We start from the raw sequence: 13,081 nt of genomic DNA on the forward strand, positions 1-13,081 counted from the left end.
TGACTGAGGCCCATTTCCAGCAACAGTAAACTGAAGCAAATTCTGAAGATGAGGTGTGTCCAGCCTGACGACGAGGCTAGGGCTTGAGAGGGAAAAGCTCCCTAGTACATAAAACCAGCAGCATCTCAGAAGCGGCCTAAAGAACACGCCCCCCGCACCACAAGTTACAGTGACTCAGTCACGACCACACCCACCGGCCTGCAAACGGGCAGCCTGAGACTCCGACGCAGGCGCTCTGTGCACTGGAACCTGGCGCGTCCTCCCATTGGCCAATCGCGCTCCCATTGGCCAATCCCATTGGCCGTCGTCAAGCTTTTGGCCCCACCTCCTTGCGTCCTCTCTGCCAGTCTTCCGGGAGCAGCCGCTCGCGCCTGCGCAGTACGGCCGAGTTTATTCCAACCAATCACGCGCCGGGCTTGGGAGGCGGGGCCTCGTTGCGCGCGCTTTCTGCCTTTCGGGCCTAGCGGAGCCTGTTGTTGTTCGCGCGGCTCGCGTCTACCCGGGTCTCCCGAGGGCGTCTGGTCGCGTTCTATTTCTCTGGTCAGGGACCCTTTCAGGCCTTCTTCTGGGGCGTCATGTGGGCTTTCGGCCTTGGAGGGAGGATGGGCGAACTCCCTGTTTCCTCCCGCGAAAGTGGGTCCCTTTGTGGGCCGACTCACTCCTCTCCTTTTCTGGGAGGGACTCTTAGCTCTTTGCCACCGAATGGCCTGGCCGCCCTCCGTGTTTCTAATTCCTGAGGCAATAACAGCTTCTAGGGATTTTGTTTTCTTTGGACGAGTCTGATGATACCTGATAAATTTATCTAACATACTGCTTTTTATTATTAGGAATTTTTTTTTATTATTCGAATCCGATGGATTCGAATTCCCACCTCGTCACTGCCCCAATTTTAAGGGGGTTCTGATTGGTTCAAGTCAAATGGGGAGTCTTGTTTCAGTGAAAAAGAAACAGCAGGAAATGCAGGCTGATTCCCGGGACGGAGCTGGCCGTGGGGTTTTTTGGTTTTGTTTTGCCCTAACTTTTCTCCTCAGTTTGAGGTGTAACTCTGTGTGGGCCAAGTTGTTTCTCATGCGATGGTTTTTGTATTTTAGAGCTAAGCTTGGGGTTCCTGTTGGAGATGGAAAACCCGCCCGCCTCTACTGGGGTTTTCCCCTGCACACCGCCGTCCTCCACCAGTTGCCAAGTATGAGAACTCAGTTCCTTCAATGTGTCTTGAATGTTAGGCAGCCGCCATGCGAGGCCTGAAAGTTGCCCCTTGCTCATGTGTGGCAGGAATAACTAAATATATTAAGTTTCACTCATATGTCTCCACACCCCATCCTCAATTCTCATCTTGGATCAGTGCTTTTCCTTTGATTTTTTTGATGATCAGATGCAAAAGAAGGGAACAGTGGTCTTAATGTCTTTGGTGGCTGGTTCTTAAGTCGGACCTGTGAGCCTCAGAGAAAAGGGGTTTGCTATTACTGGGACTAATTTCTCAGCCCTCTTCTTGGCAGGATGTATTTTGCTATAAGTAATAAAGGAAGGGAGCAGGATTGCTAGAGATATGAGGAGATGGCCACCTAGTGGTGTCTGCCAGTGAAACGTTGGGTTTTATTCAGTATTTATTAACATGATGCTTCCTCTATCAGTAAAGTGCGTTTTCCTATTCTCTGCCATTTTCCAGCGTGTGCCTGAAACATTGAGAGAACGGTTACAAAAAACAAGGTCTTCCTTCAGTTCCTCTTACAGCGTGGTTAAACGTCTTCGAGTGGATGCTGAGGAGGAGCCAAACTTTACTGAAAAACCGGCAGAGGAGAGCCTTTCAGAATGTGAACACATAGACGGTGAATTGGCAAAAGGGCCTTGTTTGAAAGATAGTTCTGAGTGTATCACTGTATGTGACTCTAAATCACTTTACAGTGGACAGTGTAGAGATCTCCAGAACGACGATGTGATCGACCATCTCTCTAAACAAGGATTAAATGAAGAAAAAGCAAATTTGGTGAAACAGATTCAGGAGAAAGAAGAACTTCTTCGGAGACTAAAATTAGTCAAAATGTATAGATCAAAGGTGAGAAGAATTTCATGAGCATTACAACTTTGAATGTTTAGGAAAATAGGAAAGTAATTTTAAATATAGTTTATTTTAGTGTAATAATCAGTAAACCAAGCATCCTAAAACTTAATTTTCAGCAGCTTCAGCTCAGTTTATATATGTCATAGAATTATTAGAGTAGAAGCGTCCTCTAAACCAGTATGTTTTTTTTTTTTTTTTTTTTTTTTACCACACTAAACAGTGCTTAGGATTTATTCCTAGCTTTGCACTGTGAAGTGCTGGCAGATGAAACCTAAACCAGGCAATTGATCTGCCCACAGCACTTGTCCCACATACCAGCCCATAGACTGGCAGTGAGAACCAAAGCAAGAGATCAGAGGTTTTCAACCTTTCTACGAATGAATTGACAGTGGTTCAAAACCACTACTTTAAAACCAGATATTTTTAAAAATAAATTTTCTCATTAAATTACTGTAAGATACAGTTACAAAGTTGTTCATGATAGCATTTTAGATGTACAGTGTCCAGCACCCATTCCTTCATCAGTGCACATTTCTCACCACCAATGTCTTCAGTTTCCTTCCTGCGCTCCCCACCCGTCTCTATGGCAGACATTTTTTCTTCTCTCTCTTTTTTCTTTTAGGTACTGAGGTTTGCAATATTGTTACTGAAGGGGCATCATGCATATCACTTTACTTTCTTTTTTTTTTTTTTTTTTTTTTTTTTTGGTTTTTGGGTCACACCTGGCAGTGCTCAGGGGTTATTCCTGGCTCCAGGCTCAGAAATTGCTCCTGGCAGGCACAGGGGACCATATGGGGCGCCGGGATTCGAACCGATGACCTCCTGCATGAAAGGCAAACGCCTTACCTCCATGCTATCTCTCCGGCCCTCACTTTACTTTCTTTCAACAACCAGTTCTTGTCCAGCAATCTCTTCCAACTGTCATTGTAATAGTGGTTCCTCCTCTGCCCTAACAGCACTCCTTCATACAAATTCGCTCTTTGTCAGTTTGTAGCAAGCTTCCTCTCTTCAAGCTTACTACCACTGCCAGTCCTGGTTCTCATTTCTATTGTTCTTGGGCATTGCTATATATATTTTAATATTCCACAAATGTTCCACAAATGAGTGTGGTCATTCTATGCTTTTCCTCTTCCTCTGACTCATTTCAATCAACGTAATACTTCCCATATCAATTCATGTATAAGCAAATTTCATTACTTCATTTTTTTCTAACAGCTGCACAGTATTTCATTGAGTAAATGCACCATAGTTTCTTTATCCATTCATCTGTTCTCAGACACTTGGGTTGTTTCAATTTTCTGACTATTGTGAATACTGCTGCAAAGAACATAGGAGTGCAGATGCCTTTTCACATTGTTTTTGGTACCCTAGGGTAAATTCAGATATTGTATTGCTGGGAAATATTGTGTGAAATGGTGGGTTTGTGTTCCACAATTCCCAGAGAGGGAGAGGATCCCCATACCCCCAATCTGGGTAGGACAAGAGACCAGGTCCAGCAGCAATTCCGACACAGAAAATAATCTACACATGGTTGGGAAGGAATGGTAGGCCAGAAACTCACACCACAAGCTTTTCACCCACAAGCCAATCACTCCACCACATGGAACAATGGAACAATGAGCCAAGATGGCAGCTTCCCCTCCAGACCTCCAAAGCAGCCTTTGCTGGGAAAAACAAAACCCACCCTCAAAGGGGAAGGGAAAAAGCCAGATGAGGCTAATGGGAAACATTTTTAACATGTAAAGGAACCAATTGAGAGACATCTAATTATAAGGCAATATGAGAACTAATCCAAAGGCCTCTACCAACAATACCAAAGAGCTCTGTTTCTAGTTTTTTGAGGAATGTGCATATTGTTTTCCAAAAAGGTTGGACCAGTTGGTATTTCCACCAGCAGTGAATAAGAGTCCCTTTCCCCATGCATCTGCAACAGTACTGGTGGTTCTTTTTGAACTGTGCCATCTCTGAAAAACAGCAAATATTATTTGTAAAATTCCTAGTTCTCATTTAATATTGGAACTTTTCCCTCGTTTCTAGCCTGTATCAGTATTAGAAGTATGAAATACATTAGATGATAAGTATAATGAGAATGGAAGTGACAATGGATGAATAAAAGAAATAAAGGTGCACAGTGAATATAGTAAAAGCTTTTTTTTTTTAGTAATGATCTTGTGTAGCTTCATCTTACTCAACATTTCTAGGCATTTTTTTGAGAAAACATTTCAGATTTAATATATATTATATATTTATATATATTTAATATATATCATAATATATATTAAATATTTTATATATATACTGTGGAAGTAAGCACAAATTTCAAGCAAGATGGGTTGAATGAACTAAACTTGGGCACTAGGAAGAAGATAGACATTACTTAAGTAGATTGTCCATATATATTTACTTTCTTTTCCCTAGCAATACGGAATAGTGTATCTTATTTGCTCTTTTGAATTCTTAGGATTTTCTGAACTATAACTAGTTTTATGAGTTAGTGAATGTGAAAAATATTTTAATTGAAATGCTGTCTTTAAAATACAGCTGTATTGGGGCCAGAGAGATAGCATGGAGGTAAGGTGTTTGCCTTTCATGCAGGAGGTCATTGGTTCGAATCCCGGCGCCCCCTATGGTCCCCCGTGCCTGCCAGGAGCAATTTCTGAGCCTGGAGCCAGGAATAACCCCTGAGCACTGCCGGGTGTGACCCAAAAACCAAAAAAAAAAAAAAAAAACAGCTGTATTACAGATAACTAGATTTTATTTTTAACTACCCTCTTCATTTCTGTTGTGGTCACACCCATTGATGATTAGGGGCTACCATGCTGGATGCTTGGGGTTGTTTCTGATGGTGTGTGTGGTGCTGGGAATTGAACTGGGATTCATGCAAAATATGCATGTCACTTTTTTTTTTTTTTTTTTTGGTTTTTGGGTCACACCCGGCGGTGCTCAGGGGCCACTCCTGGCTGTCTGCTCAGAAATAGCTCCTGGCAGGCACGGGGGACCATATGGGACACCGGGATTCGAACCAACCACCTTTGGTCCTAGATTGGCTGCTTGCAGGGCAAACGCCGCTGTGCTATCTCTCCGGGCCCGCATGTCACTTCTTTGGGTCATTTCCTGGCTCCCCAAATAGATTTTCTTAATTTTCTTTTTTTTTTTCTCTTTGTTTTGATGGTGATGAGGAATAGTCCCAACAGGAACCTACTGGCATTCCCTGGCCATGCTCACCCAACTGTGCAGGGTGGCTCATGCTATGGCCTGAGGATGTAGTTTTGCTCTGGCATTCGTCCAGACCACTAGTCTATCTACTTGGCCTCTGAAAAGTGAATTTTTTAAAACCAGTATTGTTTCTCCACAAAATTTTTAACATTCTACTTTTTTATAGCTAAAGTATCATTCATGCCTATACTCTTTAAACTTAAGCATTGGCTGAATAAACAACATTTAATGCATATGTTAAAATAGGAGGATGTTTGCTAGTTACTGACATATATTTCTGTTTTTTTTTTTTTTGTTGTTGTTTCAGAATGACCTGTCTCAGTTACAATTGTTAATAAAGAAGTGGAGAGGCTGTAGCCAGCGCTTGCTTTATGAGTTGCAGTCAGCTATGTCTGAGGAGAACAAGAAACTAAGTCTTACTCAGTTGATAGACCACTATGGGCTAGATGATAAGTTGTTACACTATAATAGAAGTGAAGAAGAATTTATTGATGTTTAATTTATTTTCTCTCCAGAATATCTTTGCTAATGACACCTTAGTTAAAAGTTTTTTTTTTTTAATTTTTTTCTTCGGTTTTTGGGCCACACCTGATGACACTCAGGGGCTACTCCTGGCTATGTGCTCAGAAATCACTCCTGGCTTGGGGGACCATATGGGACACTGGGGATTGAACTGCGGTCAGTTCTAGGTTAGCACTAGCGTGTGCAAGGCATACGCTCTACCGCTTGTGCTGCTCCAGCCCCTAGTTAAAAGATTTACATATTTTAAACGACATCTTGGTAAACCTGCATTATACAGGTACTTATATGTATACAAATATTTGTATATCCATATATATATAATACACAAAGATCTAAAATTAAGATTTAGTATTGAATACATTTGCAGAATAAAACTAGACAGTAAAGTGAAAAAATATAAATCACGTTTAGAAATAATTTGGATGATTCTAAAACTAAGTTTTAGTCTTTTGTTGTGAAAAGTTTTGTTTTAAATGTTAAAAAGTCTGGTGATTGGGCCCAGAGAGATAGCACAGCGGTGTTTGCCTTGCAAGCAGCAGATCCAGGACCAAAGGTAGTTGGTTCGAATCCCGGTGTCCCATATGGTCCCCCATGCCTGCCAGGAGCTATTTCTGAACAGACAGCCAGGAGTAACCCCTGAGCACTGCCGGGTGTGGCCCAAAAACCAAAAAAAAAAAGTTTGGTGATTGTATGTCTAAACCTAACCGATCTAAAATGCCCATCTCTCAAATTTATGATTCATTTCCATGTAGTACCATCAGTTTCCATCTTACTGACCTAGCAGGTAATTAAATTCATGTTCAAATGGTATTTGCTCCTGTTTCTTCATATGTGTTATTTGTTTTTATTTATTAAGATGACTATTATGAGGGAGTGTTTGGCCCGCACTTGCACACTTTCACACATGCTCAGGAACTGCTCTGCTAGCTCTACACACTCAAGGGCCACTTCTGGTGGTGCTCCAACAATCACATGTCGTTCTAGGGATTGATCCAGGGTTGGCTTGTGCAAAACATGTTTCTTAGCCTCTGCATTTTCTCCAGTTCTGAAATGGACAGCTTTTGGGGTAGGGGGTCCACACCTGGTAGTGCTCAGGGATTACTCCTGGCTCTGTGCTCAGAACTATTCCTGGCAGGCTCGGGGGACCATATGGGATACCAGAGTAAAGAACCCAGGTCAGATGTGTGCAAGGCAAATGCCCTACCCACTATGCTACTGTTCTGTTTCCTGAAATGGCCATTTCTTATAAACCACATCCTTGTCTTGTACTTCAAGACATCGTGAAATTCAAAGTCTTTTACATTCATCTGCCTTTCTAGATTTATCTGTAAAATATGGGGTTTTTTTTTGGGGGGGGGGGTTGGGTCACACCCGGCAGCACTTGGGTTACTTCTGGCTCTACGCTCAGAACTCACTCCTGGCAGGCTCGGGGGACCATATGGGATGCCAGGATTCGAACCACCATCCTTTTGCATGCAAGGCAAATGCCCTATCTCCATGCTATCTCTCCGGCCCCTGAAAACATATTTTACTGGAGTTGGAGAGATAGTATGCAGGTAAAGCATTTGACTTGCATGCAAAAGGACCATATGGTCCCCCGAGCCTGCCAGGAGCGATTTCTGAGCGTAGAGACAGGAGTAATCCCTGAACGCTGCCAGGTGTGACCCAAAAACAACAACAACAAAATATGTTTTTATATTAAGAAAACATGTTTTTATATATACATATATATGTTGTAAATAAAGTTAAAATTTTTTTTTTACTGCAGTCACAATTACTCTGCTGCCAGAATCCTACTCTTACTGCACTGGGATTTTGACTATCATGTATATCATCCTGGTTATAGATAGTGACCCAAGCTGGCCCAGTTCCTGAAAATAAGAAATTAGGTTCAGGAAAAAGTTTATTCCTCCTCTTCCCCCATCTTCCCCTCTTCTTTCCCACTTTCTTGCAAATGTGGAAGCAGAATAACTGTTACTAAAGATGGCTTATAATGAAAGATGTTGAATGAAATATATATATTTACTACTATAAGTCACAACACGAAATAAAACTGTTTGCCAAATTCTATTCGTAGGGAAAAATATTAGGTTCTATTACAAAATTGAAAATATAGACTATAATATACTTAGGTTAAATAAAATGTGTTGTAATAAAAAATGAGTTAATGCTTGGTAAAAATTATTTACTTTGTGGTCATTGTTAGAATTGGGAATAATCGTAAAACATTCTGACAACTCGGAGCCGGAGCGATAGCATAGGAGTAGGGTGTTTGCGTTGCATGTGGCTGACCCAGGACAGACCTTGGTTCGATCCCTGGGGTCCCATATGGTCCCCCAAGCCAGGAGCGACTTCTGAGCACAGAGCCAGAAGTGTCAGCAGGTGTGGCACCAAAACCAAAACCAAACAAAACATGACAACTTTTATGATAATAAAATCAGAAATGTCTGTAATATATGTTTTTTGCCTTTAAGACTTCTGTAGAAATTAAGACTGAATAAAATTTGTCTTTTAAGATATTCTGATTATAATCTTCATTCTTGAATATAAATTCATAATATGCATTTATTCATGTAGGGCATTATGACAAAATAAAATAATTTGCTAATAGAATATGCAACTAAGAGGAGACTAAATTTCATAAAAGAAAGTCACAAATTTTATGAAAGAAAAATTATTTTAATCAAGTGAAATTATTCTTTAAATGATTAATTCAGACTTGTGTTTCCCATCAGCATTACATTTGCAAAAGTGCAGGAAATGTTCTCAGTCTTAATCTTTCAACTTCAGCTTGTAGTACTGAAATCTGTTCAGCCTGTTCTTTTGAAATATGTGTTAACTTTTGTTGTAGAATCATGTTTTCATACCGCTCTTTTGCAATCTTTTCAAATGTCAGAGTAGCCCCTGTTCCAAAATAAAGATGAAAGTAATCAGTGGATTATTGTTTATACTTTGAAATGCAGAAATAAACATCTAGAATCCATTAAACATAAGAAAAAATGCTGGTAGTTTTATAACAACTGTAAAAAATTTTAGGAATATTGGGGCCAGAGAGATAGCATGGAGGCAGGCAGGCCTGCAGAAGGATGGTGGTTTGAATTGCGGCATCCCATATGGTCCCCCGAACCTGCCAGGAGCGATTTCTGAGCATAGAGCCAGGAGTAATCCCTGAGCGCTGGCAGATGTGACACACACACACACACACACACACACACACACACACACACACACACACACACACACACACACACACACACAAAATTTAGGAATACTAAGTACTTGTAAAAAACCCTCCTAAGACTGATGGATTAAAAATATCTTACCCATTGCAGGTTTGGCAGGCCCACGCCATGCCGGAGGCCTGCTTGGCCAGGCCTAGGGGGGGTGCGGGACTTGGGTAACCCCAGCACCCCTCTGCCGCCTTGCTCCAGATCTCCAGGGCTTCCCCGGGCCACACGCCTGGGCAAGCCGGTGAGTTGGGTCCCTTGGTGGAGCTTGAAGGTACCCTAGGCCTTCCCCCACTATCCATGCGGCTCCTTAGGGAGGGTCTGGGTGGGGCTCTGAACTTCTGGTCTCCCAGCTTCTTAAAGGATCTCTCCTTCCTGGGAGCCGGGAGTCTAGCAGGAGGAGGTTTGGCTGGCACTGGTAATCTCTGTCCAGTCTACATTTTCAAAATCGATAGACCCCGTGCGCACAAGAAACATTAATAGTACTCTCACAAGAAACATTAATAGTACTCACTATCATTGAATTATGTTTTTATGTATGCAGAATGTCCATTTTGTACTCTGCCCTTTTGCATACCCCTTCATAAGTTCATATTTCTCTTTAACTTCTTTATCTCCTATCATCATTACTCCTTTTTTACCCTTTCTAACTTAAATACTGTTGAGTCCTAATTCACAGACCAAAGTGGTGCCCTAGAGTTAACACCCACCCAATTATTTTAAAAGGCATAAAAATGACGCATATCTTTTCAACATTTTATGGGTGTTTTCTTTGACGGCTATAACTTTTGCTAAATACTTTCTTATACAGTGATGATCCCCCCCCCCATGTTTTTTATCTTCTCTTTGTGAACTGCTCAATATGGAATTTGGTGGGAAAGAATCCCTCAGTTTAATACTTATGTTTGAACCAAGTCATGGGTCTTGTTGGAAATGTTCTTATGCCCCCATATATCTGATAGCACCACGTGGCTTTATTACTTGTTTGCGTAGGCACACTATCATGGGAAATTACTATACATACCAATAAGTTCTTATCTAATAGAAATGGGAACACACAAATCTTGTAGTGCAATGAGACCTTACACCCTGAACATTGACATAAAGACCTGGCACAGGCCTCAGAAGAATGGGCATTCTCCATTTACCCCTTGATCTACAGAAGACATTTACAAAACATCCAAGGTTGTATATAACATCACTCGGAGGCATTCCTGTACCAGGGACGACCCTACAGCTGCTCTGACATCGATCTACTCAAAAGAGACATCCCTTAACACTGAGAAGACAACAAGAACAATGACCTGCTTACTGGACAGGGCTTGCTGTATTGCCCCTTTATGGTGAGGTTTGTCTATAACATCACCTGGAAGCAATCCTCTACCACGGAAGACCCTACCACTGCTCAGACATCGTCCTGCTCAAAAGAGACTTCCCTTAACACTGAGAAGACTTAACAACAACAACCTGCTTACAGGACAGGGCTTCCTGCATTCCCCTTTCATGGTGAGGTGAAACGAGAAGGCACTCCACATCATGACTTCAATGTAGGACATGCAGATTCCAGAATCTTTAATACAGAAACATGAGACCAACAACAGAGACTGTGTGATAAGTGTGTTGGCGCTACGGACAATGTCTTGGAGCGAACGATAACTTTCCTGAGGCCTAGAGCTGGTCTTATGCCAGGAAACTTCAGGGGTAGGATCTCTTTGTATTTAGGCCAAGGCTATTCCTTTCCATGCCTCTCATATTTTGGTGGGCCTATGCAAACAACAATTGCCACTCTAACACCGTTTTTACTGTGCTCCTTTGACTCTAATCCTTAAAACACACCCACTTAAAATTTGAGGTTAACTTAAGCTAATATGCATGTACATAGAAATGTAAAAAATACTATGCCTCTAATGTTTAAGGAGTTATGTAAGTTTGATGGCTTTAGATTGCCTTGTGTGCTGTTAAGAAATATTATAATGTGCTATAATCTGGGGACTTGAGGGACAAAGTAATTGCACATGGATTGTTTTATTTATCTTAACTTTCTTTGGTGAAAGTTCAAAGTTAAGATAACAGCAAGGGGACTTCTTCTGATAATTATGTTATGGGTGATTGTCCTTCCACTGTAACTTTACCTTATCCTCTTTCTTTGCATCTTTTGTTCTCATAATTCATAATAAAAATTATAAAAAAAATATCTTACCCATTGCATTACAGATGTCTTTTCTCTCTGAAACAGCCACCAACTCTTCTCGTAAATTGCAGCTTAGTTGATAATTTGCTATGTCTTTTTGATTGCTGAAATTTCCCAGTTTCTTAAGAATTTTTTTGCAATTCTCCACATTCTTTTTGTGGGTCTAAAATGTTTGTTTCCATGATACCCCACAAAAACAGTTAAAATGGTTTTAGATATTATTTTTTAAAATTATACTTACTATTATTAAGATAATTGTATTGCTAGTGCCTATCATAATACTGACACTTTAACTGAGACTTAAATTATTTGTTGAAGGATAAAATGGTATAATAATTACTCCTTATCTCAGAGGAGATGAATTCCAGAACTCCCAATAGATGTCTAAAATAATAGATAGCACTGAACCATATATCCACATATGTATATGTATACTATATTGACCCTACATACACACCTGTGATTAAAATTTAAGTTTTATGAGGCATAGAAATAACAAAGTAGAACAGATATTACAGTGTATTCTAATAAAAGTCATGAATGTGATCTCAAAATAATATAAACGTTTTTGGACTGCGATTGACTAACAAATTGTGGAGTACAAGGCAAGCTAGTGTATATTTATGCCACATTTTAGGGGGAAAATTTTGAATATTCTTAGAAATTAAAGAAGATGCTGGAATAGCTCAAAGGGCTAGGGTAGATTCATAGTATGGCATATTTTCTAGAGTACTGCTGGGGGTAGCCCTAGACCAATGTTGGACATGGCTCAAACTGCATTCTTCAAAAGAATAAATGTTAGAAAATTTTGAGGTGGGTGAGCTACACCCAGCAGTGCATAAGGCTTCTGACTCTACACCAGGGGTCTCAAACTTGCGGTCCGCGGGCCGTTTGCGGCCCTCTGTACAACATTTTGTGGCCTGCGGCCGGCCTTCAAATATCGCAGTATTCGCGATTATTCGCTTACCGAATAATCGCAATAAAAATTGCATTAGTAAGAAAAAATCGCATTAAACATTCGCATACCCCGAGCAGTTCCGTTCGGGGTATGCAAATGTTTAATGAGATTTTTTGCAATTTTTTTCTTACTAATGCGATTTTTATTGCGAATAATCGGTATGCGAAATCCCTTATGCGGCCCTGCCTCACCCCGACTTTGCCTCCTGCTGCCCCCAGGTAAATTGAGTTTGAGACCCCTGCTCTTCACTAAGGGATCATTTCTGGCAGTATTTAGGGATGTGAGTAGCCACAGCCTGAACTAGGATTAGACATATGCAAGACAAATGTCCTACCAGCTTATATTATTGCTCTGGCTCCAAATAAAATTTTTATTTCCAAAACTCGCAAAGCCTGGGAATACTTTTAATTCCATTTTATGTGTAATATGCAATAAAAATTGAGCATCAAACAAATATGAGAAAAAGGCTTTCAAATGAAAAGGAAACTAACAATTTGATTACATAAATCATAACCTGAAGTGAAATAGAAAATTAACACTTATATATTCTAAGATAATTGAAGTAATTGATCATTAAAAGAAACATTTGATGGTGGGAGTGATAACACAGCGGTAGTGCATTTGCCTAGCATGCAGCCGACCTGGGACGAACCCAGGATTGATCCCTGGCATCTAATATGGTTCCTGAGCCTGCCAGGAATGATTTCTAAATGCAGAGCCAGGAGTAACCCCTGAGCACCGCCAGTTGTTGCCCCCAAACCAAAACAAACAGAAAAAAAACAAAACAAGCAAAACCGCACAAATAAACATTTGAGTCTGTCTGTGACTACAAATACACTCAGGGACCTCAAATCACATTTTGTGAATCAATAAGGAATAAAGATTTTGTTAGGTATCTGACTTCATGA

The 13,081-nt window shown here is 40.8% G+C and overlaps 2 protein-coding genes across 2 annotated transcripts in view; one reads left to right on the forward strand and one right to left on the reverse strand.

The window, feature by feature from the left end:
• The first annotated feature begins 1,612 nt into the window (after window positions 1-1,612).
• Window positions 1,613-5,819, forward strand: SFR1 (SWI5 dependent homologous recombination repair protein 1). The gene is made up of 2 exons (XM_049790423.1): window positions 1,613-2,053; window positions 5,583-5,819. The coding sequence occupies exons 1-2, from the start codon at window positions 1,613-1,615 to the stop codon at window positions 5,772-5,774; spliced, it is 633 nt and encodes a 210-aa protein (XP_049646380.1). The 3' UTR covers window positions 5,775-5,819.
• A 2,715-nt stretch (window positions 5,820-8,534) lies between these two features.
• Window positions 8,535-13,081, reverse strand: part of CFAP43 (cilia and flagella associated protein 43) — a 119,238-nt gene continuing 114,691 nt past the window's right edge. Inside the window, exons 38-39 of the mRNA XM_049790424.1 lie at window positions 11,225-11,378; window positions 8,535-8,701 (exon numbers count right to left, since the gene is read on the reverse strand). Of these exons, the coding sequence (XP_049646381.1) occupies window positions 8,535-8,701; window positions 11,225-11,378 (321 nt within the window). The remainder of the gene's footprint in view (window positions 8,702-11,224; window positions 11,379-13,081) is intronic.

Source organism: Suncus etruscus, chromosome 17 (assembly GCF_024139225.1).
Source record: "Suncus etruscus isolate mSunEtr1 chromosome 17, mSunEtr1.pri.cur, whole genome shotgun sequence".
In the NCBI taxonomy this organism is placed as follows: domain Eukaryota; kingdom Metazoa; phylum Chordata; class Mammalia; order Eulipotyphla; family Soricidae; genus Suncus; species Suncus etruscus.

Bases quoted from the DNA above. Each gene is read 5' to 3' on its own strand.
- SFR1 (XM_049790423.1), top strand. From the start codon at position 1,613: ATGATGCTTCCTCTATCAGTAAAGTGCGTTTTCCTATTCTCTGCCATT. The intron at 2,054-5,582 runs GTGAGAAGAATT...TTGTTGTTTCAG, and splicing joins TCAAAATGTATAGATCAAAG to AATGACCTGTCTCAGTTACA.